This window comes from Excalfactoria chinensis, chromosome 3 (assembly GCF_039878825.1).
Source record: "Excalfactoria chinensis isolate bCotChi1 chromosome 3, bCotChi1.hap2, whole genome shotgun sequence".
NCBI lineage: Eukaryota > Metazoa > Chordata > Aves > Galliformes > Phasianidae > Excalfactoria > Excalfactoria chinensis.
In genome coordinates, this window is record NC_092827.1 from 90680664 (window position 1) to 90702702 (window position 22039).

The 22039-nt window shown below is 51.2% G+C and overlaps 1 protein-coding gene across 1 annotated transcript; it reads left to right on the top strand.

The window, feature by feature from the left end:
* The first annotated feature begins 8380 nt into the window (after window positions 1–8380).
* On the top strand, window positions 8381–19415 carry DSTN (destrin, actin depolymerizing factor). The gene is made up of 4 exons (XM_072331439.1): window positions 8381–8571; window positions 16175–16482; window positions 16707–16783; window positions 18010–19415. Exons 1-4 carry the CDS (start codon window positions 8569–8571, stop codon window positions 18117–18119), a joined length of 498 nt encoding a protein of 165 aa, XP_072187540.1. The 5' UTR covers window positions 8381–8568; the 3' UTR covers window positions 18120–19415.
* Window positions 19416–22039: the final 2624 nt, after the last annotated feature.

Sequence of the window (22039 nt, forward strand, 5' to 3'; positions counted from 1 at the left end):
AAGGCTGTGAAAAACAACAGAGAGAAAAACTCTCTGCTGCCACCAGTTTTCCACCAGCTCACTTTGTTTTCACTGATTAGCCAGTCTCAACATTCCCAATTTAATATTTCCCTTTTCATAAAAAGCTTGTATTGAAAGGGGAAAATTAATCCAAGCACTATAGACTTCTAATAATATGAACAATAGTAATAATGATGAAGCAGAGCAAACACAAAATCCAGCCCTTACTATGAGTGCAGGTTCGTGGTGGAGGCTATATTCCCATGTTGGTCAGCGTTTCCTCACCCCTGGACTGGTGTGAAGGATGGGAGCTCTCTGGTGGCAACATGTGAATTTGCAAAGATGGATTTTCAGCGGCCCCACTGCTTTTCCTTGCCCATGTGGAAAGGCACGTGAGCACAGTGGAAAAACAGTCCTGTGCTGCCCTCTCCTAAAGGAACTCCAACCAAAGCATGTCTCCGCAGAGAACAGCTTGACTAAACACAGAACAAGATGCTTTTATCTGCAGGGCTGCCTACTTCAGAGCCTGACAACTCCTAGCTTATAGCCCGCTCCTCACCATGCTGTAGCCCTCTCTCCCCCAGGCACATGAGCAGTGCTAGGACACCTGCTCACAGGCCAGGAGGCACCATGCAGGTACCTACTTGCATTTGGCTACCTAACAAAACAACCATACGCAGGTTGGATCAGTGTCTCTAGGGGCTGCAGCAGCTCAAGACCAAGGAAAATGGGGGACAGCGCCACTCTGGGAATCTGAGCTACAGGTGAGAGAGTGGGAAGGCTGATGGAATGTCTCATGGGAAGGCAAGGGCAGAGTGAAAAGGAAGGGGGTGAAATCAGTCCGCTCTATAACCTGTCAGCTGAGGGCAAAAATGCTCCAGTCATCTCCATCCAGGTTTTACAGGACACATGAGACCCAGACAACAAACAAGATAATCTGTATGAGATATGAGACTGTATGTTTGAACTGCCATTACTTCCTAGCTCTCCAAAGGACCTGGCAAAGAAAGACAGCAGTGACACACTGCTTTGTGACACAAGGCCTGGAATGCAGATGAACAGTACCCACCTCCTGGTCCAGGATCAGCTGCCCCTCTGCAAGGTGTCATGAATGCTCGGAGTCTTCCAAAGTTCAAACGGTGATTAATGTAACCCAGTATGGATGAAATCCCTGAAAAGTTATTCAAACAGAGGGACTATGCCAAAGTCAAGATGTTTCTGCTCTGCACACTTGGAAGCTGAAGACTGCTGAGCAGATCTGCTGCTGGCTCATTGCATTCATCCATCCTTCTCTAGGGACACTGGGTCAGATGGACCTCTGATGAGACCTCAAGCAGCTCTGATGGAAGCAGAGCTATCACATCCCTAACCCTAGCAGAGCTTCTTCTTGGAGAATTCCCTCTGCAGCCCCATAATGCTTCTTCCCACTCTAAGAAACTATGTCAGGATCCACCTAGAGCTTGCCAAGTCTGCTAGCTTAAGCCTCTCTGGAAGAGGTGATCCCAGCAGTTGGAGAAACAAGCACATTGTGCAGGCAGGAAAAGCCACGGGGGAGTTAAGGCCACAGAAAAGAAGCCCAGCTGCAAAAACTTACCTCACTTATCTGGCTAAGAAAGTCAGCACTGCTCCCCTACAGATGTGCAGAGAAAATACATTCATGCCACAAGATGGTGCCCTGCCTTCACGGCTGGCCTGCACCTTCTGCTGTGTTCCACCTGTGCTTGGTGGGCGCTGTCCTGCAAACTGCAGTGGGAGATGAACCCCAGCTGCACTTTGCCTGCCCAGCCGGCGGTCTGAGGTGGTCTGGGACCCTCCGCACCTCAAACAGGCTGAGCTGGATTTGGATCGGGGAAGAAAGGCTGGAGAACCCAGCTAGAGGTACAGCTAAGCTCAGGAGCACCTGTCTGAGCACCATGAAAATGCCGTGTGTTGGAAGAAAGACTTTGGAGATGGGGGAGCATGGTCCAAGGATTGGGTTTTGGTTCTATTCAATCCTTACAAATCCTGGGGATGGGTGGCATGGGAGCCTGCCCGATGGAGAAGCTGCTCCAGCAGGCCAAAGAGCCCACACAGCGCCTACAGGCTGGCCTGTGCTTTCTGGCCTTCTCTGCCACTGCAGCCATGGCCATGCATCTGCAGCTTCCACATATGGCAGCCATGACCACCTGCCTGAGCACTGAGCTGCCTCTCTGGCAATGCTCATGACTGGCTGATGAAGGCTGGAAACGTGGCATCACTCAGCTGGCCACCGCATCAGACCAGTGGCCTTCCTCCAGCCAGCACGCCAAGCACAGGCCTCCACTGCAAGATCAGAACAAGCCTAAAAGTGGGGTGGGAAAGGCTTGTTCCACTCACAGACACTGTCTGCCAATGGAGGCTGTCCCACAGCCACTTCCTCGGACAAAGCCAGCCACAGCAGGATGACACAGCTCACCACGGCCCAACCAGCAGCCCAGCTGGCTGGCAGAATTGCTACCAAGCCACTCGCGACCCCATTCTTGACCTACACAGAGACCACATCCTGCAGGCCAACCATGCCCACAACACAGAGAAAGAGAGCTCAGGGATGGTCAGAGCTCCCTACCCACCCAAGGACTGCCATCCCATGAGGAAGGACAGCTGGATCCTCTTCTTTCCCAGAGTCTGTGCCCACAATGTCCTCCCACTCCTCTAATAAGCACCACCTCACCTCCCTCATTCCACATGGCAGGAGCTGTAGGAATATTGTCTGTATGCACCCAAGGTCGGTTCATCAAGAAGGTGACACCCTTTTTTACACTACCCAACGTATCAGAAGCCAGACAAAATAAGCAAGCACGACTTGTGGGCTTCACAGGCACTGGCAGCGCTGCACAGCCTGCAGTCAGGGCTGGGCTTTGGAAATGAGTGACTGCCTCTGTGTACCTGCCTCCAGTAACCATCTGGATGCAGTAGGCATCCAGAGCAGCACCCTCTGCCTCATCACAACCTCTTCCAAAAATCACATGCAGTGTTATCACATTATCTTTGAAGGGGGCTTCATTAACCCCCAACAAACCTCCCCCAAGACCTTCCCAGCTCTCAGGCTGTGGTTGATGAACACCCTTCCTGCTGACTAATATGGTCTTGTTGCTTCCTTTTTCATTACCCCATGCTCTTCTTATCTTACGGTTAGGCAGTAAGTAGATTAGGGCAGGGATTTGCCAGTCGATGATTGTGCAGCACCTCACACGACTGGAGATACGTGTGGTAGGGCTAATTCTCATGCCACCCCATCTTACCCTCAGAAACCCTTCTGATAATGAACTCCTGATTTTAACCATCCCCAAGCCCCCTCCCCCCTCCATTCCCAGACAGGTTCAACAAGTGGCCTCAGCCCCAGGGAACACAAACAAGCCTGAAGCTCCCAAGTCAGAAGAAACAGTTGTCCTACAGAAGAAACACCGCCAAGAGGTTTTGTCATGATTCTGATGCAGCCAAGTGCAAAGCCTATCATGAAGACAACCTACTGCAACAACTTTCTTCCTGGGTTGCAGTGTGAGAGTAGTGGGAGTTAATTAAGTCAGGAAAAATATATATATATATTAATGACATTGCTGAGAGATGTCAGCAGCAACCACCTCCACACTGGAACAAAGCCCACATAAGCCACAAGTGCTTATTCTCTAAGAAACTCTCCCAGCTGTGCTGCTTTCAACAGTACTACCACCTTACACACTCAGAGAAGAAATGGCCTAAAGGTTAGGGTGTTACCCCATCAATGGCAACCAAGGCTGCATCAGCCTCACCACGGATTTCCTGCCTGGAGCTGGGAGCCCTGCCCCTCTATAAAATCGGTGACAAACACAGCCCTGTGCCACAGCAAAAGCTCAGGAGCATAACCATGCTCAGCACAGCAAATTATTCAGATAGTACAGCCAGAGATTCTGCTTAAACCTTTACCCACTGGCTAAGAACAGTTCGAGGCCTCAGTGTGCTTAACATGCATCTCAGACAGAGGGGAATTTAACATGCAGTTCATGCCTGCACAGGAAGCCAACGCATCATTTTAAGTTTTGCTTGTTGCCTACTTTGATTATTTAAATGAGATTGGAGTGGTGGTTAGTCTTTAAAGTGATTCGGGGGCAGGAATTGTTTCATTCTCATCATACAGGGGTACTGTGTCGGCAACAACAGAAAAAGAAGAAATAAAGAAGCCAGGTAGGAGAGTAGCTTGGTGACATTCTTGCATTCTTAAATTAACACGGGGCTGTTCCATTCCCAAGCTGCCTTCTCATTTTATTCCCTCCTTTGTCCTGCTGGTGGTGGGAATGCCACCGGGTGGTAATGAAGGAGCTCAACACCTACCCCATCGCTCTCGATCCAGAGTGGTTCTGATGAGGTTGATAAAACTGGCCAGGATTCACAGCAGCAAGCAGGGTCAGATGCTGCTCCCAACGCTCATAGCCTGCAGTGGAAATTAAAAGGACTGCAACCCGCAGCAATTCTGGAACTTGAGAGCAAATTAAAAATTAATGCAAGTTCTGGCATTTATCTGTAGCAACTTGTGACGGCCTTTTAATTACTGTAAAAATCAGCAACATGCAGCTCTGATCTCCACTGTATCTCAAATTGACTTAGAGGAACACCAGCGCTTCACAGATGGGAAACTAAAAGGCAAGACAGCTTGCTAGCCTCACCCAAGAGGCCAGGGCAGGGACTTGGGCTGGACTCCAGGCTCCTGCACACTGCTGGCTGTGCATCATCACCTCCTCAGAAAGGGAACGGAGCATAGCAGCACTATTGGAAAACACCTTCAGGAGCACCTCCTCCCCTAAAATTTCCCCATGTGTTTTGATTCCAACGCATCGACTAAGCTCAGTGTTTCAGCGGTGCACTGCAGCGGGTTCTCCCTGCTTTGTTTCTGCCAGTGAAAGAGCTATGACTGTAAGGTTTACAGAGACTTTCTGTTCCTGTCTAAAATTATCTTTGCTGAGCCTCGCAATGCCAAGAGCACAGAGCCAATATTCCATAAACCCTATGAAAAAAAAACGGACTACTGAATTTCAGACAGACAGAGCGAATTTGGTCACAGCAGCATCCACGAGTGGAACTCACAGCCCCCACACCTCATACAAACAGGACCACACTGTTTCTTTGCTGCCTGAGAGCACACAAAGGCAGGGCCTGACCCTGCCTGCCAGGAGGGCTGTCCAACCCAAGAGGAGTCTCCATGATCCCCACGATGGAAGAGTGGTGAACTGGGGGAGCAGGGTAAAAAGGTATGAAAAGGCAGCAGGTGGGGACAGACAGATGGGGAAGCAGGGAGCTAAGAGCGAGACAACAGTAATTAGCATAAGCAGCAGCAGCCTCAGCTCACCAGCTGCTTTGCCAATTGTATGCCTCCCTGATTTCCAGCAGCAAAGAAGCAAATTGCCTAAGAGTAGCTTTAACTGCCTCACTGAACTGAAAGTATTGGGGGAAAAAGAAATGATTTCTGTGGTACAAAAAGAAAGGCTTGCAGGGCTGCCATGTAGAGGTTTGCCTAAGTAAGGCATGGAACAGGCAGCTCAAAACAGCCACCAAATACTTGAGAGCGAAAGGCTAAAAAAGGAAGGTTTCAGAGGAGGAAATGAGTCAGTAGCTTGGAGACAGGAGGGGGAGTACACATAGCTGAGGCATACAAAGCAAGCAAGTAGTCACCATCTCAGATGCTAGCAAGACAGTGAGGTGGAGATAGTATTGATCGTGTTAGACTCCTGTAGATGCATGGGCGACCATTTACATTGATCATGATAGGGTTGGAAGCAGTCCTTCACTCAACAGAAAGTGGATGGCTGCAGCTCATTGCAGGTGTTTTAGTCTGGAGCCAAAGGAGAAACCTCCATTTCCACAGTGCAAGTGAAACAATCTGCAGTGTTCATTTCTTCCCTCTTAATAACTTCACATTGCACTTACATCCTGAGGCCAAAGGGGAAAGTCTCAGCTCACGGAAACCTTGCTCACTCATATGCCATCACAGCAGCTGGCTATGAGGCATTAGCAGAGCAGCAAGCCACACGGGGTTGGTATCAGTGTGGCAATAAGCCACCACAGGGCACAGCTTCCTCATCATCATCTCAGGTCTCTGTTCCATCAGAAGGCAGGGCCGATGATTGGAGGAAGTAAAAAAGAAGCACCAAAATTCCCTCTCACCCACACCAAAACAGGGAGCTCCTCCTTGGCTCAGGCATCCAGAAGACAGTTTCAGTTCAAAGCCTGTGAGGAACCGGCTGCTCAGGACTGGAAAAACAGACTCCCTTGTCCCCTACAGAAAAATCAACACAGGATTTTCATGGAGCAGGGGTTCCCAAACCATAACAAACTCACACTGCACCGCTACTCATCAACAGCCAATGGTGCACAGCTACCAGTGCAGAACCAGAGCTCTCAGTGCCTGTGTTGGTACTGCAGGTAGAGCCCACAGAGCTGAGGTCCCACCACAAGCCAGGCAGCTGCCACAGCACTGCCTTGGCTTCTTGAGAGCACTACAGCCACAGATGCTGTGCCTCACCAGGCTATGCTGGCCTGTCTTTTGGTAAAGAGTCTTTGGTAAAGTGCTTCAGAAAGCCATTGTGTTCTCAGTAATGTGTCCTTCCCAGAGCAAGCACATCTTTCACATCAGACAGAAACAAGTGAGAGTCCTTGCTCAAGCTCCACCTTGTTGAGTTTCTTTTAACTGTTAACACACCTTCTCGACTCACTGCAATGTGTGTCCAGAAACCCAAGTCCTATTGAAACAGGCTGAGCCAACAGCCCAGTTTCAATTCATTTTCCCTTATAAGTATACAACATGAAACAGCCCCGGTTCTCATGGCCTTACATCATCCCTTCACCTTCTCTCCAGGACACCTTATTTCTGCACCTTTCTCTCTTATAGTGAAACCAAATCATTAAGAGCAAGCTCAGAACAATGACAGACAAATTACCCACAGCAATTCAAGCTGAAAAGCACAGCTGCCCAGGTTACACGCTACAGTCCTGTGCACGGGCTCCAGCAGCCCAACAGCGTGGAGGTGTTCAAGAAAGGCGTAGATGTGGCACAGAGGGACATGAGTTAGCGGGCACGGTGGTGATGGCTTGATGGTTGGACTTGATGAAGGTATTTTTCAACCATAATGATTCTATCATTTTCTCTCCCATTCCTTGATTAAATACATTTAAAATAAACACAAACAGCACCAGAAGGAACAACCCACCCACTCCTAGCAAACTGGTTACCAGTGCCACTTTGTTACAGCCCATCTGGTGCAAATGCTGTGCCCAAAGGGACCCCGGGCCAGTGAAGGGTACGAGGCAGAGCCTATGGGAGCAGGACTGCTTTTACAACACATCCACCTTCGGCATGCAACCTCGCAGCAACTTGTATCGCATGCAAACAGGCCTAACAGCATCTAAAAAGGGAAACTGCTGAGGTAGAGAAAACAGGATGTCACAGTACGGTAGAACAGCAAGGTGGCTGAAAGCAGCAAGGTCTACCTTACAGCTGTATTACGGGCTTTTGATGCTAGCTGTAACCTCGGGGTAGCTCAGCCCCGAAACACACCATCAAACACGGCAGAGCGCTGTGGCGCTGGGCACTGCCCATCAGCGCACGGCCATGCCGGCCCACAGTACAGTCAGCATCCCGCAACAAAACACGCCCATCCCTGCTACTTTTTAACGTACAGGGCGCTCCTGTGAGCAGCTCGGCCTGGTTACAAGAACCCCAACGGCTCAGAACCGCGATGGAAATGGCAGCACAGCGCCGAGCAGCCCCGCGCCCACAGCGCCCTTTGTCTGACAGACGGCCGCGCTGCGCCCCCAGCCCGGCGCTCCTCTCGCGGGATTTCCCCGGCCCTCCGCGAGAACGGCAGCGGCAGCCAATCAGCAGTGGCCGACTGAGATCGCACCAAAGTAGGTATTAAAAAACGCTCAAAGAGAAAAAAAAAAGCCCGGTACTTCCTCCTCCTCCTGGGCCGCACCGCCCATTGCATTGCATTGCGTTGCATTGCGTTGCATTGCATTGCACTCCATCCCGTCCCCTCCCCCCGGCCTCGTTCGCGCCGCCTTCCCCCACATCTTCACACCGGCTCTCCCTGGGCTCCCCGCACAACCTTCCTCACGGCCACCCCCGGCCCTTTTACCCCTCCACCCCCCCCCCCTTTCGGAGCTCCCCCCTCAGGCCGCCCCCCCACGCACACACCTTGGGGCAGGTAATCCCGCCCCCCTCGCACACCGCCCGCCGCCATTGGCCGGCCGGCACGGGGCGGCCATCAATCACCCCGCAGCGCGCCCTACGATTGGACGGCCCGCCGCCCCTCGGGCAGGCGAGCGGAGAGAGCGCTCCCCCCGCTGCGGGCGCCGTGTGGGCGGCGTTTTCGGACGCGCGCATGCGCGAGGTCGGCGAGGGGAGCGGGCCGGGGCGTTGCCGCGCAGGGTCCCACCATAACAACCGCTTCCTCCGCCGGGCACGGCGGCCGTGACGTCGGCAGCGCTTCCGCTCGCCTCGCGCCCTCGCCGCTTCCCTTCCTGCTGCCGGAGCCCGCGCCGCGCCCAGCACCCGAGGGAAGCAGCCGCTCCGCCGACACCATGGTACGAGCCGACGGGCCGCGAGCGGGAGCGCCGCTCCCACACCGCCCCCATACCGCCCTCATCCGCGCGGGGCGCCGGTGGGGGGCGGCGAGGGGCGGATGGAGCCGCGGCGGCCGGCGCGATGCCGTGGATGCCATCGATGCCGTCGCGCAGCCGGCGGGGCTCGAGGCGGCCGCGCCGCGCTTCATTCGCCTTCTCTTCCTTCCCCCCCAGCCCGCCATGAGGCGGTGGGGCGCGCCCCCCTTCCCCCCCCCCCCCAGTCGGTGTTGCGCGCCGCACGCGGGCGCGAGGTGCAGCGCGGCCATGGCGGGGTGGGGGGAAGGACGGCACGGAGAGCGGGGCGCGCGCGCGGCGTGGGGGGGGGGGAGCGATGCGCGCTCCTTGCCGTGCCGCAGGGCGCGGCCACGTGGGGGAGGGGCTGAGGGGGGGGAGGGGAGGCGGCGCCCCCTCACGGCTCGGCGCGGTGGGCGGGCGGCAGGAAGCGCGGGGCCGCATCCGGCCGCGGGGCGGGAGCCATCTTCCCGCAGCGCGGGGCGTCGGGCCCGGCCTAGAAAACGGCGGCGGGAGGGCGGGCCGCGGCCCTGCTGGAGCGGGGCGACGGCTCCGTTCGGAGCGGGCCCGGTGGGGAACAAAAGGAAGGGAGGCGGGGCCGGTTCTACCGCGTGAGCCGCGGCAGCGCGTGGAGCAGCGCCGTGCCCGAGGGCTCCTTCAGCCGGCGGCGCGGGCCGGCCGGGCGGCTGTACGCTGTCTGCGCTGCGTGGGCCGGGCCGCGTTGTGCAGCGCCGGCTGACACGCCGCCTTGAATTACCTCATGCGTTTCTCACCGCCGTCCTAGTTTTGCTCACATCACGCACAGACGCTTCTCCAGCAACAAACGAGTGTTTCCTTACACCTCACTAAATGCGTTTTGCCTCATAGCGGTCCATCCCGTGCTAATCGTTGTCTGCTTGGACTCAGGGTATGGCCGATAAACGAGCTGCTGTTCAGCACGGGCCCAGCGCACAGGAGGTGCTGCTCGTCCCGCTTCCTGTGGAGCAGCTGGAGCATCGTGGCAGCCCTCAGCATGCGGCACAGCCGAGGGGAGGTGCAGAGGGAGCTGCCGGAGGTCTGACGAGACCTGCAGCTCCTGTTTAAAGTAGGCTTGTCTGAACAAGCCAGCTGCTGCCGCTGCAGTACGCAAACCTAGTTTAAAATCACTGCTCCATGTGCCAGGCTTCCTCTTGCTTCAGAAGCAGGCAATTCCCAAGTTGGCTAAAACCCGTATCTCCCGTAGCTGTCTCCTTTTTGGAACAAGCTTTAGATTTTTTTGTTCCTTTTTATTTGCTTTTAGATGCTTTCTTGTTGCAGCAAATGAACTCGCTTTTAGGCAGCGTAGGCCTTTTGCCAAAGTACAGTGATAGCAGCAGGAGGGCATCGCTGGGTATCAAAAGAACATTGGAATTCCTGCTTTTATGTGCCTTGCCGTAAGGCTTAGTTCCTTTGGTACTGGATTAAATGGTTCCACAGTCCTCGGAGGACCGTGCAAATTATTTTCCTTGCTTGTTAGTCAATAGTATTCCAAAATCTGTGTAACTAAGAGGTGTGTGTGCCTCGAGGACAAGAAGACAGCCTCCCTACGCTTGGTCGGGTGGGTGCCTGCTGTGTTTCTACCCCTGCTGCTGGGGTATCACTAGTTCCATCAGGGAGCAAGGGTTGACCCAGGCAATCTCATGCAGGAGATCTATGGGCAGGCAGAGTGCATCTAGAACCGCTTGAGAGCTTCACGCTTGCCCAACACCAGCCATCTCCAGGACAGATAACTTGTTACTGAGTGTCTGGGTTGCCCAGGGAAGGCCTTTGAAAGCTGTTTTTAAGGGTGAGCCGTAGGATGGTGGAGGGCCCCATGAACATTCCTGCAGACACTTGGCTCATAAGATCTGATTTTTGTGCTGAGTGTGTTCCTAAGAAGCTTTGCTTTCCTGCGGGAGTCTTGTTGCATACCAGCTTAGAGCTGCATTACCTTAGAAACATGCGTTTCAATGCAGGAATGAGAGCTTTTCAACATTTCTGCCCCTCTAGTGGCTGCCGCGCTTCCTGTGTTTTTGAAAGCGTGGCTGGGATTACCTTTCTCAGTGGGCATTGCCTGTTCTGCCTGCCTGAGTAATTACCAGGAGCCAATTTCGTGGTGGTTGGGAGAAGGTGATGATTTCCTCTGGCTGAAAGGTGAGGAGGTAACCTCCAGGAATGCAGAAGATGCGCTCTCTTGTCGTTCTATGGCAGCTCTCCTCTCCTCATCTAGTCAAAACCATCCTTATTGTCAGCAAAAAGCAGCTGAATGGGGTTTTGTTTCCCTTTCCCACGTCCTCCCGTCAAAAGAGAGATCAAATCATGCAAAATAAAGTAAAAAACTTGAGTCAGGCTGGCAAGACGTGCCTACAAGTGGTATGCAAATAGCGCTGTTCTTCTTGCTGCTTTATGGTGTGTAAATAATGGCCTCTTACACAACAGCAATAAAAAAAAAGCAGTTATGTTTCCTATCGTGCTTCAGATCTGAACCAAAGCTTGGACGTTTTCAGATGTGCGGACTGCCTTGTGTAAGTGTGGCTGTCTGTCTAGCTGCTGCTAGTGGGGGAAGCGGGCCAGCTCTGGGCTCAGGAGGGCACTGCTGTAGCTGCGCTGGCCCGGTCTGCAGGATGAAGTCACAGCAGCTGCTCCACATGTTGCTTCCTTCCCTGCTCTGGAAAGCAGAAGTGCTAGTATTAAATGGGCTTTCTTGAGCTCTCTGCTAGCGGATGAGAAGCAAAGCAGTATTTAAGATCCATACATCTACAACCGCCCATGTTTTGGGGCATCTTGCTGACCACAGCTGGCAGCTTTAGCTGACACCTTTTCAAGCTTGCTGTGGAATTGATGTTCTCCCAGTGGGCTCAGTGCATCCAAGCTGCACAAGCCTCCCTGCCTGCTGGGTACTCACTGCTGGCTGAGCTCAGTTCTCCCTTCAGGTCTCAGCCCTGGCAACATCCCAGAGCTGCATGGCAGTGTAAGGAGCAGCTCTGCAGGGTCTCCTGTCCTGGAACAGTCGGGTGGTTATGGTTCTAGCTGCAAATGGTTCTAGCTGCTAACGGCTGCCATGACACATGAGTGAGTCAGATGAAAGCGCCACATGGCAGCACACGCAGTTCTGGCAGTGGAAGGGGGTTTGGAAGGTGGCTGGGAGGGATGGTTTGCCAGGGCTGGGGAAAACAAGATGCTTGTACAAGAAACACAGAACCAAATATGCAGCAGTGGCGTGACTGGTAAACATGGGCGCACGGTGCTGTCAGATCTCTGCCATTAAAGCAGGTGTGCTTCTCTGTGTTCTTGGTGTCAGTTCTGGAAAAATTGATGGTGCTTTTCCAAGAGGAAAAAGTTTCCACTTGAGTAGCTGTGGCTAGTCCATGCTGATGTATACAGTGTGTGCACATGGGTCCCAAACAAAAGGAGGCAAGAACTGTTTCTTGAAATGCCCGAGCTGTAATCTACAGAAACACTCCAAAGGAAGGCTGCAGCATAAAATCGGCTTGCACTTAAAAACAGGTTCAATCTGTCAGGCTTCTTGTGAGACCAACTAAGTCATTAAAGCTGTCTGTCCTACTGCTGACGAAGGGGCAAAAACTTCTGGGTGAAGGATTTTAAAGGTTCAGAAGATGGTGGCATTCCCAGCAATCCCTGATGAAATCCAGTGCATCGGAGTCCTGCCTCAGTGCAGGCGTGCTGCAGCTCAGACTATTGAGGGACTGGTAGGTGTCTCACTTGAAATCGCTTCCTGTACACTGGGATTTCTTGGAGGAAAATTTTGGATTATTCTTCAGCCTTTCCCCTCCATTTTATCCCCTTGTTCAGATGAAATCCCAGCTGCAGAGCACTTTGTGATGAAGGCAAGCTATTGGAAGCTGTTAGTGGAGCCAGCTGGAGCCAGCCATTGCAGTCAGAGGCCTGTGAGACAGAAGGCTCTCTCTTCAGCTGTGCTATTTGGGGACAGCGTTCTCTCACAGGGCTTCTGCAGTGCTTTGCACTTGAGGCAGGAACGGCGGCTTTGTGAAGGGAATAAGAGCTGCTGTGTTACTGCAGTGCATGCTGACAAGGCATTTAATGCAACCATTACCTCATGTGCCTACAGCAGACTATGTGAAAATACAATGGGGTAGTGGTGTGAGGGCTGTGGAATAACGTAGGTGGAGGTGCAGCCCACAAGGCGTGCTGCTTTGGCCATGGTTGCATGAAAGTACGGGGGGAGGACTCTTCTTGCTAAACCCCTTGGGGAAATTTGCACATCTAGGGAGACGTGCAGGCAAGAATATGCAGCCCTGTCATCATTTTTTTTCCATCTGATAACGAGGTGGCTTGCCTCCTTCTTGCTGCTTTGATGAGGTTACCTGGCCCTGACACCCATGGGAGCAACCTGGCTATTTGCCTGCCTCTCGTGTCCTGAGAAAGGTTTAAGATTAACGTTGTGTGTATTCAGGGGTTGCTCTGCCCTGTGCAGCAAAATGCAGCCAGCTGACGGCCTCGTGTCCCACCAGTACCTGCCATACACGCTGCTCAGCCACCCATGTGTGCTGCCCCGAGTTGGATAATTGCTTTCCCATTGAAAAAGGAACAGAAGCAAGCTATCTGTCCTCAGCTATGCAGCATTCTGGCCACCACGCCTGAAAAAATAATGAACGTGCTGTATTGAATCCTTTGAGCAGCGTAATACTGGGCCAGAGAGAATCCAGGCTGACAAATAAGTGCTTATGCTGTCATTGCTGGCAGGTGGAGGCTTCTCAGCAGCTGTTTTTCAGGACAAGTCAGCAGAGACATGGTTAAATTGCCACTTGGGAGCGTGGCACTTCTTTGTGTTCCAGTGGCCTTCACAGTCATCTGTCCTGTTGCTGCCCTACCCCGAAAGGCCGTGGCCAAGTTACAGCGAAAGCCACCTAGGGTTGAGGTTTTTCCTTTTTAGGTATGTTTAGGGAAGCCATCGTCATTGGTCCGAGCCTGGGGCTGGAGAGGGAGCCCTTTTGTTGCAGGAGTACGCTGCCTTCCTGGAAGCAGTTGTGCTGGGATTTTATGGGTTCATTTCAACGCCTCACTGACACAGCTATATTGTTTTCTCAGAGGGAAAGAATCTGTGCTGTCCCTAGCAGCTCAGCCTCTGAGCTGTCAACCTCTGAGTTCGTTCAGAGGTTGTATAATATGTTATGAAGAAGAGTTGCACTTATTAACACTTCAGAAAATTAAGACAAAAGATCCAGTTCTTACTGCTGCCCCTTCAGCCCCTGGTCAGTCCCAGCGCTCAGCTGCAGATGAACAGTGAATTTTGGGTTTCCAGACCGAGTACTCTCAATGTTTTTGGAATCTGAAGCAACTTGCCAGCCGTGTTCAATTCCTTTATAAGGAAATAACTTGTTTCCCAGCTTGGAGAAGTGTTTTCTGGCTGTGCATCTGCTCCTGCCTGCATAGTTTGCATCTACTTGCAGCTCCATTGCTGATGCTTTCTTCTGGCCCCCTGCTGAGTAGAAATGCCTTCTTTCAGAGTAACTTCTTGGTAACAGAGGTCGATATGGAGGTACTAGTGATCTTGGGGCAAAGATCAAGTGTTGATAAAGGCAGAGATGGCTGATATCAGCTCCTTTTATGGCATTACTAGGCTGTGCTGGGTCAGACTTTGTGCATCTTCTGTGTAAACTCCTAAGCTTTTTGCAGGTTTAAAAGCTGAGCCTTAAATCTCTTGTCAGCTGCTGAGGTGCCATTAGCTTGAAAGACAAATCTCGTCGAAAGGAGGGGAAAAAATGGCTGTCTGGAGTTCACAGTAGATCAGTCCATAGTGAGTGATGCAATAGTTTTAGTTGCTGCGCTGTTTGCATTATTAGGGCAACCCTGCGTTATTTCCAGTCCTCACAGAGGAGCTCTTGCCTACACCAACCACAGTGATGCAGAGACAGGAAGAAAGAGGCATTTATTTCTCGTTAGCTCCCAGCCACACTCTCACAACGGTGCGGTCCATTGTACAGACGAGGTGATGTAGGAGTACGTCAGCTTGCATTGATGTTTGCACTTCTGCTTGTATTTATCCTGGAGTAAGCTTTCCTTGCTTACTCTCCTTGTGCTTCTGGAGCCATGCAGAATGGTGGCTGCCTGCCAGGCAGCTGAGGCACAGCAGCTTCCTCCTCCAGAATCCTGGTGGAAAAAAGGGAGGAAAAAATTGGCACGTGCATTGATCAGGGCTTTGAAAAGAATGTGTATGTTAAGGTGGTAGCTGTCCAATCCACAGAGACTCTTAAGGATGGTGAAGTTAGCACTGTGCAGTTGACCTTCCCCACTGATTTCCCGGCATTCCGGCTGAGCTGTTTGCTCACACCTTAAAAGAGTGCCGTGATTTGGTGTCCCCTGCACAAAATGAATCCACAGGGCGCGCGTTTGTGGGCTGAGCAGAAGGGAAACCAAAGCAAGGAACAACCTTTAGTCTTTTTCCGTTGGTATCTCTCACATGATGCTGTACCTGCCTGCATCGTAGTGCTGACTGTGCTCAAAATGATGACGTGTGGCAGTTTGCACAGAGGGAGGAGGGCAGCTTTCCTTCCAGTATATGACTCGCTGTATCTGAGGATAAGGTCGCTTCTGGAAGCCCCAAAAGCAGCAGGAGAAGAGGCTATATTAGGAAGGAGTCTTGCTGTTGACATGGCATGCTGTAGTTGGACAGATTGATGAGTGTTGGACAGGCTTTGGTTGCTGTGTACTGCTCTGACCGTGATGTTTTTCCAGCATTGTGGCTCCCCATATTTGCAGTATTCTCTATTCGAGTGCTGTCTTTAACCTCTCAAACTTCATTTCATTCGGAGTGTAAAACACAGCTATAAATACTGTCTGTTACTGCTGAGTAACCAGAACTTCTCACCAAACTTGCAGGGTGGGAGGGGTGGCGGTGAAGAAATCCTTTTAAAGGCAACTTGTTTTAAAAACTGGAAGAGGAAATGCTGGGAAGTTGAGAATTTTTGCAGTTAGAATTGCAGGGTCTGCCTTTAAAACACTGAACTGAGAACGACTTCAGAAGGTTGGTTTGTTGATGGCTGAGAGCTGTATCCCAGCTCCCGCACCTTCTCTCTCTTGGCTTCTAAACCAAACCCAGTCGATAAGCGTGGGTTTGACAGCCTCGTACCTCTGTTCCTAAAGCTGGTGGCAAACAGGCTAGTAGTGGCCAGGAAACTGAATAGAAGTGACCCGAGTTAATTCAGTTGTCTGCCTGTCCTGAAACGGCTAATGAAGTCAAGCTGCTGTAACCTCAAAGGATTTGCCACAACTGAATCTCAGAGGACAAAGGGGTGAACATAAATGTGAAACTACCCTAAGAACGCTGTTCTAATATAAGTAGGATTGTGCCTTGTTCAGAATAGTTTTGGTTTGGCAGCTACTGTAGGCGGCATTGAGGCTCCAGATTCTTTACTTGAGAAGGGCCTGCAGCTCTCCTGTCTAGACTCTGAGGCTGTCAGCGACTATCGCGAGTGTTGCTCGTCTTCTAGCCTCAGCTTGGAGGCACTATAGGGATGTAGGTTAAGAAAATACTCAGTGGTAACCCTACAGGTCTTTGTTCTCACCTTTGCAGGCATCTGGAGTCCAAGTTGCCGATGAGGTATGCCGTATCTTCTATGACATGAAAGTGCGGAAATGCTCTACGCCTGAGGAAGTGAAGAAGAGGAAGAAGGCTGTCATCTTCTGCCTCAGTCCAGACAAAAAGTGCATTATCGTGGAAGAAGGCAAAGAGATTCTAGTGGGAGATGTTGGTGTGACGGTTACTGACCCTTTCAAGCACTTTGTGCAGATGCTTCCCGAGAAGGATTGCCGTTATGCCTTGTATGATGCAAGTTTCGAGACCAAGGAATCCAAAAAGGAAGAGCTGATGTTCTTCTTGTGGTAAGCACTCTTCATGACTCGCTTGTTCCTAGCACGAGGCCCGAGCTGTGCCGAGGTCTATGAGCATTTGTTTTGTCTGTGGGAGGTTTGAAATGTGCTGGACAGCGTGGTACTTGTATCGTGAGCCATTAGAATTCCCTTTGTTTATAATCAGTGGCGTGCTGTTTGTCTTGTTGCTGGATAATAAATGCTGCTAATTGCACTATCTTCATGTATTCCATTAGGGCACCAGAACAAGCACCTCTCAAAAGTAAGATGATCTATGCAAGCTCCAAGGATGCAATCAAAAAGAAGTTCCAAGGTATGTAGTGCAGCTAACACTCCTAGCTGCCCTCTAAAACGCTTACACTGCAAGGCTTAACCATTTGCTAATTGGCTTTTTTCTTTGAGATGCGGTGAGATGAGAATTTCACCAGGTGAAATGCCCTGTGACAGAGCTGAAAGAAGCTCCGGCTGAAGTCAAAATGTCTGAGTCGAGGCATTAGAGGCACTAGAACTGTGCTCAGAACTAGAGCAGGCTTGGCAGTGTACAAGAGCGTCTGCCATACAGAGCAACCGGCTTACACCATGCAGCCTATAGACATCACGTTCTCGTTAACACTGACCTGTATTTTGTGTAGCGCGGTCTCTGTGGCAGAGGACTTTTCAGCCCTGAACCTGTTGAACTGCAGAGTCAAGTAACAGTAACTGTGCTGTACTGGTAAATAATGGTTGGCTTGATTTAGAGATGCAATTGCAGTCGCTCCTTTCAAAGGCATTGCATCTCTGAGTGGAGAAGCAAAGTGATGTTCATCCTGTCAGGCACCACTGACCAAAGTGTTAACCTTGCTGCAGCATTCTAAAGTTTCATTGTGAATAAATGATTGTGGTGGTTCCCAGCCAGGTAGCTGTGCCCCCTTCAGCTCTTTGTGCCATGCTGGGCTGGAGTGTTTAATACTGATGGGAGCGGTGCATGGCAGCACCATTCTTCACAGTACAGCTCAGCAGTGAATTGGAGCTGGTCGGGGATAACGTACTGTGCTGAGCACACGTGAGGGCTGAAAAAGAAACACTGTGCTTTCTCTGCTTTTCTCAGCATAAAGCAGAGCTGGGTCTGGCTCCCTTGTCTCCAGAACAGAAACCACTCTTAATTCTACATACCAGCGAGTCTCTACAGCACGTCCCACTTTGATTCTGTCAGCTGTCTCAGTGCTTGCATTCAGCAGCTCCCTCAGTTGACGTATTTGGGGTCACAATAGAAGTGAGACTGTTTCACTCGCAGGTTGATTTGCCGTGAGAAGTTGACAGTCTGAGCACTGATAGTAGTGAAAAGCTTCTCCCTGATACATGTATTGGTTTGTGATGTGTAGCCAGATGTCCCTGTGATATACTGGGGGGGAAAAACCCAAATTCCTTAGTTTTCCTCAGGAAAGGCAAGACTTCACAGCCAGACTGCCTCTTCTAATATTACTACTAACGGTGCTTCTCTGGTTGATTGCTAACGTATTGAAATACTGCGTTATTGAGTGTTTTGCATCTTTTTTTTAGGCATAAAGCATGAATGCCAAGCAAATGGGCCAGAGGACCTCAATCGAGCTTGTATTGCTGAGAAGCTAGGAGGCTCCCTAGTCGTAGCTTTTGAAGGAAGTCCCGTGTAGATGTCATACAGTGCCACAACTCTACAAGCATTCCATGTTTTAATATATCAGTCATGTAAAGCAACCATTATAGGCAAGGGTTTCACTAACTGTAGGGAAGCTGTCTTGTAGAATAAAGTAGATTTTGGAGATGTAGCTCGTATGTAAAAATGACCTTAAATAAATCAAATTAAGGATTTATCTTGGTGTATGAATATTCGCATTGGTTGTCTATCCCAGTACTATCCCCGATGAATTAACACTAAAGGTCTCCAAGGATCCTGATTCAGCAGTGCATCACGGGATGAAGGGGGAGGGGGGGGTGATGAGAACAATCTGGTTCCTGTTCTTTTCTAAATTAAAATGAGCAAAATGATGAGTCTTTCTGAGGCTGCTGGCCAAATTTGCCAAACTCAAAACTTTCCCCTCGAATGCAAGACTTGAAACCTGTAGTTAAAGTTAGGCACCTAAACGGAGCTCAATTCTTAGTGCTTGCAGTTGCACAGCGTTACTAATAAGGGTTAATTAGGAGGTTCAGATAGAGATTAAGGTAGGCACGCTTTCCTGGAGAAAGTCCTAATCATTCCTGTAAACTCTGCGTGCAGTAATCTGTAAAGGTTTGCTTGTTCCTACAGGTTAACAGTGGTTATGAAGTGTCTTGAGGTCTCCTCCAAGGCTGAACGACTCTATTAAAATGGCTTTTCTTTTGGCGTAGGTGAACTTAGAGCTACCTTTATTTCCACTAACACTTATTAGCGGATCAGATGCTTCCGAGGCTTTGACAAGTGCAGATGCTTCCACCGGAGCTCTCCAGTTATGGGTAGTACAGTGAGAAAAGAACCACTTGGAATAACAGCAAAAGATGACAAGTGGTGCTCTCAGCCCTGAGTCTTTGGTCACTTGGTCCATTTGTCCATAATTATTATGATTTAACTTAGTAGAACCAATCGGCCTGACTAATACGGCTTGGTCTGGGCTTTTCGTCTGTTAGCTTCTTTAATTCTGTAGAAATGCATGGAAATATCACCTACTAGAAAGTTTGACCTGAAATGCCTTTTGTATGGGGGGGGAGGGGGGGCAGAGAACATTCCTGTGCCAGCTACAGAGATCTTAAAAGCTTCCATGTTTCACCAGTGGTTGATTAAAGCTGTTTCCTTTGTGTAATGTGTACATGGAAGTTGCATAGAGTTTTCCTGTATGTCTGTAGAGAAAAAAAAAAAAACAACAAAAAACCCAAACCCGTCGCCTCCAGTGCGTTACTGTGCTGTGTTCTGTGTGTGCCAAACCTGAACGGCTTCAATAAATGGGGTTTCCTTCCCCTGGGTCAGCGACTGATTCCTCTCCAGTTTGCAGTGGGGGGAAAAGAGGCTGGAAGGAGAAGCAGGGGAGAAAGCACGTCCGTTTCTCTGCAGGGCACTGATGTCCTCCTTGGCCTTGCACACCTCGACAGCTGGGTGCGTAGCAGCCTGCGGCAGTCACGGGCTCCACCGTGGCAGCTGCTCCCCCTTCCTGCTGGGCTCTGAACCCGGATGGCCACAGGGAGGGACCCTTGTGGGAAACATCTCACGTTGGTGGCCTGCATCAGTTACTTGGTGCTGGTTTAAGAACTGAGAGCTTTCTCTAGCCCACCCCAGGAAATCAAAGGCTGCCCCTCCTGCCAGGTACGTGGGGACAGCTGCTCAGTGCTGCTTTTCAGCAGAGCGCTACCAGGGAAATACCGCTCCCTGGCCTAACGCAGCCTCTGTGCTTTTTGGCTGTGCTGTGTATTTGAAGCTTTGAATCAAAGGCAAGCGTTCAGTGTGTGCTCAGGTGTGGTACCCATGTGGAGCACACAAGGGTTTCTGGCGGGATCCACCACAGTGAGCTCTTATCAGAAGAGGAAACTAAACTGGCATCAGTGGGTGCTCCTGGCCTGTTCCTTCCCAGCTTCCAACCTGGCACAAGGCAGTAACCATCCCCATAAAAACAGCTCTTCTGTACAAGGCAATAACCGTCCCCACAAAAACAGCTCTTCTGTACCTCGGTGTCTGTCCAAAGTTCAGGCTGAGATGATAAAACAAGTGACACAGTGGGAGTGGTGCTGCCTGGCAAATAAAGGGAACTCCCATCCAGGAGTCAACTGATAACTAACACCTCCAGACCGCAGCTGTGAAGAGCAGTCCGGCCCAGGTGAAGCTGGTGGATTTCTCCCTGGGATTTCCTTTTTTGGTTAAGAGAAGAGCCTGAACAAAGGGGGAAGGAAGTCAGATGTGGAGGCAGGAGGGTGTATCCCAGCAGTACAGCCTGCCTGAAAGAGACAGCTCTTCAAAGCCCAGGCTGCCCAGGGGTGGGTGAAATCCCACTGCTCTGAGGTGAGGGCCTGGCCTTGAGAGGTTCTCAGCAGGTTGCTGGCGTTCCCATGCCCTCATGGCTCCATTGAACGGCATAAATCCCAGCAGCACCTGAACTCAAGCTTAGACATCCGTCCCCAGAGACCTGTTTCCATCACCAGCCTTACTTAACAATTCCAGCTCCTCTTTCCCTTCCAAACACAGCAGCTGGGTGGGTTCCTGAAGGGCACTATGTCCCCCATGCCAAAGACACCACATCTGCTCTGGCTGCTGGAGCCCATTGAGCATGCATGCTGCTGTTCACCCTCCTTGCTTCGGCTGTCTATTTGCAGAGCTTTCTCCCTGCTCCTGCATGCACACTCGCTGAGCGTGTGCTGTTCTGCACAAGCAAGCACAGTAAAGGAACTGGTTGTTGCAAAAGCAAAACCCAAAAACCAAAGGGTTTCATCACTTTGCTGTGCTGGCTGCTTTGGGGCCCTCACCACCGACTGCTCTTTGGATGACGGCCACCCCCTTACACTCAACAGCTCAATCCAACCTCTGGTTGGTTGCTGCAGGTTTTGCTTTTTTGTTACTCCTGGGTTGGTAGGGCCTCCCAAAGCCAGAAGAGGAAGCTGATGGCTGCAGGGTGAGGGGGGGGTCAATGAGCACATCCTTCCAGCAGCCTATTATAGCCAGGCAGAAGCTGGGCACTCAGCCTCCCACACTCAGAGGGCTGGAAGCAAGGGGAGCAGAGGGCATGGGGTACAAGGTCACCAGCCTGCGGCCACCAGCTCCCCTCCAGCCAGGAGCATAAGCTCCATCCCACATCAAAAGCCCACAACCTCCACCTCAAAGGCACTGCGGTCCTGCAATGGGAGGCACTCGGCCCCACTCTGGGTGCTGTTCTGGTGACTTACGGAGAGCAGGGCCTGGGCTGGAGGCTGCGCACATCAGCCCCCACTGATGCACCACTGACTGCAGCCTCCAGGTCTCCACCACTAGGCTGTGCCTGGGATGCACACTGGCCTCAACTGTGTAAAGTCACAGCTGCAGGGAGAGCCTCCATACCTGTCCCCAGGAGCAGCCATCCCATTGCATCCCCCTATGGCCTCAGCCTTTGCACCTCCTTCTTGCATACTGGAGAAAACTCACAGGAGAGAGCTGCAGCAATAACAGCAGGGACAGCAAAGGATCCGCTTCTGACTACAGCAGGGTCATCCTTCAGTCACGCCCAAGGCCCAGCAGCCCTGCCAACATGAGGAATAACCAGAGAAGTAAAGCAGGAACGAGCCCTCTCCACTACGTCATTTTAATTGCATCAACACCCAGAAAATACACAGAAGGATACGTGCCCAGAGCCACCCATCAACAAGTGGCTTCCCTCCATCGTGGGTCTTACTTTCACACTTCTTTCACTCAAAAAGAAAATAATAATAATAATATATATATTTATATATATAATAATAATTGCACCAGTTGATGTACAAACGCAGCCTTCCCTTTTCACACATTCGTGGGTTCGAGGAGGGTCCCATCCCAGCCCCAGCCTGGCCAGAGCAGCACCCAGGGGAACGAAGGGTTGTACAAAACAGTATGAAGATTTCCTTACAAATGGAGCCTGCAATGTTT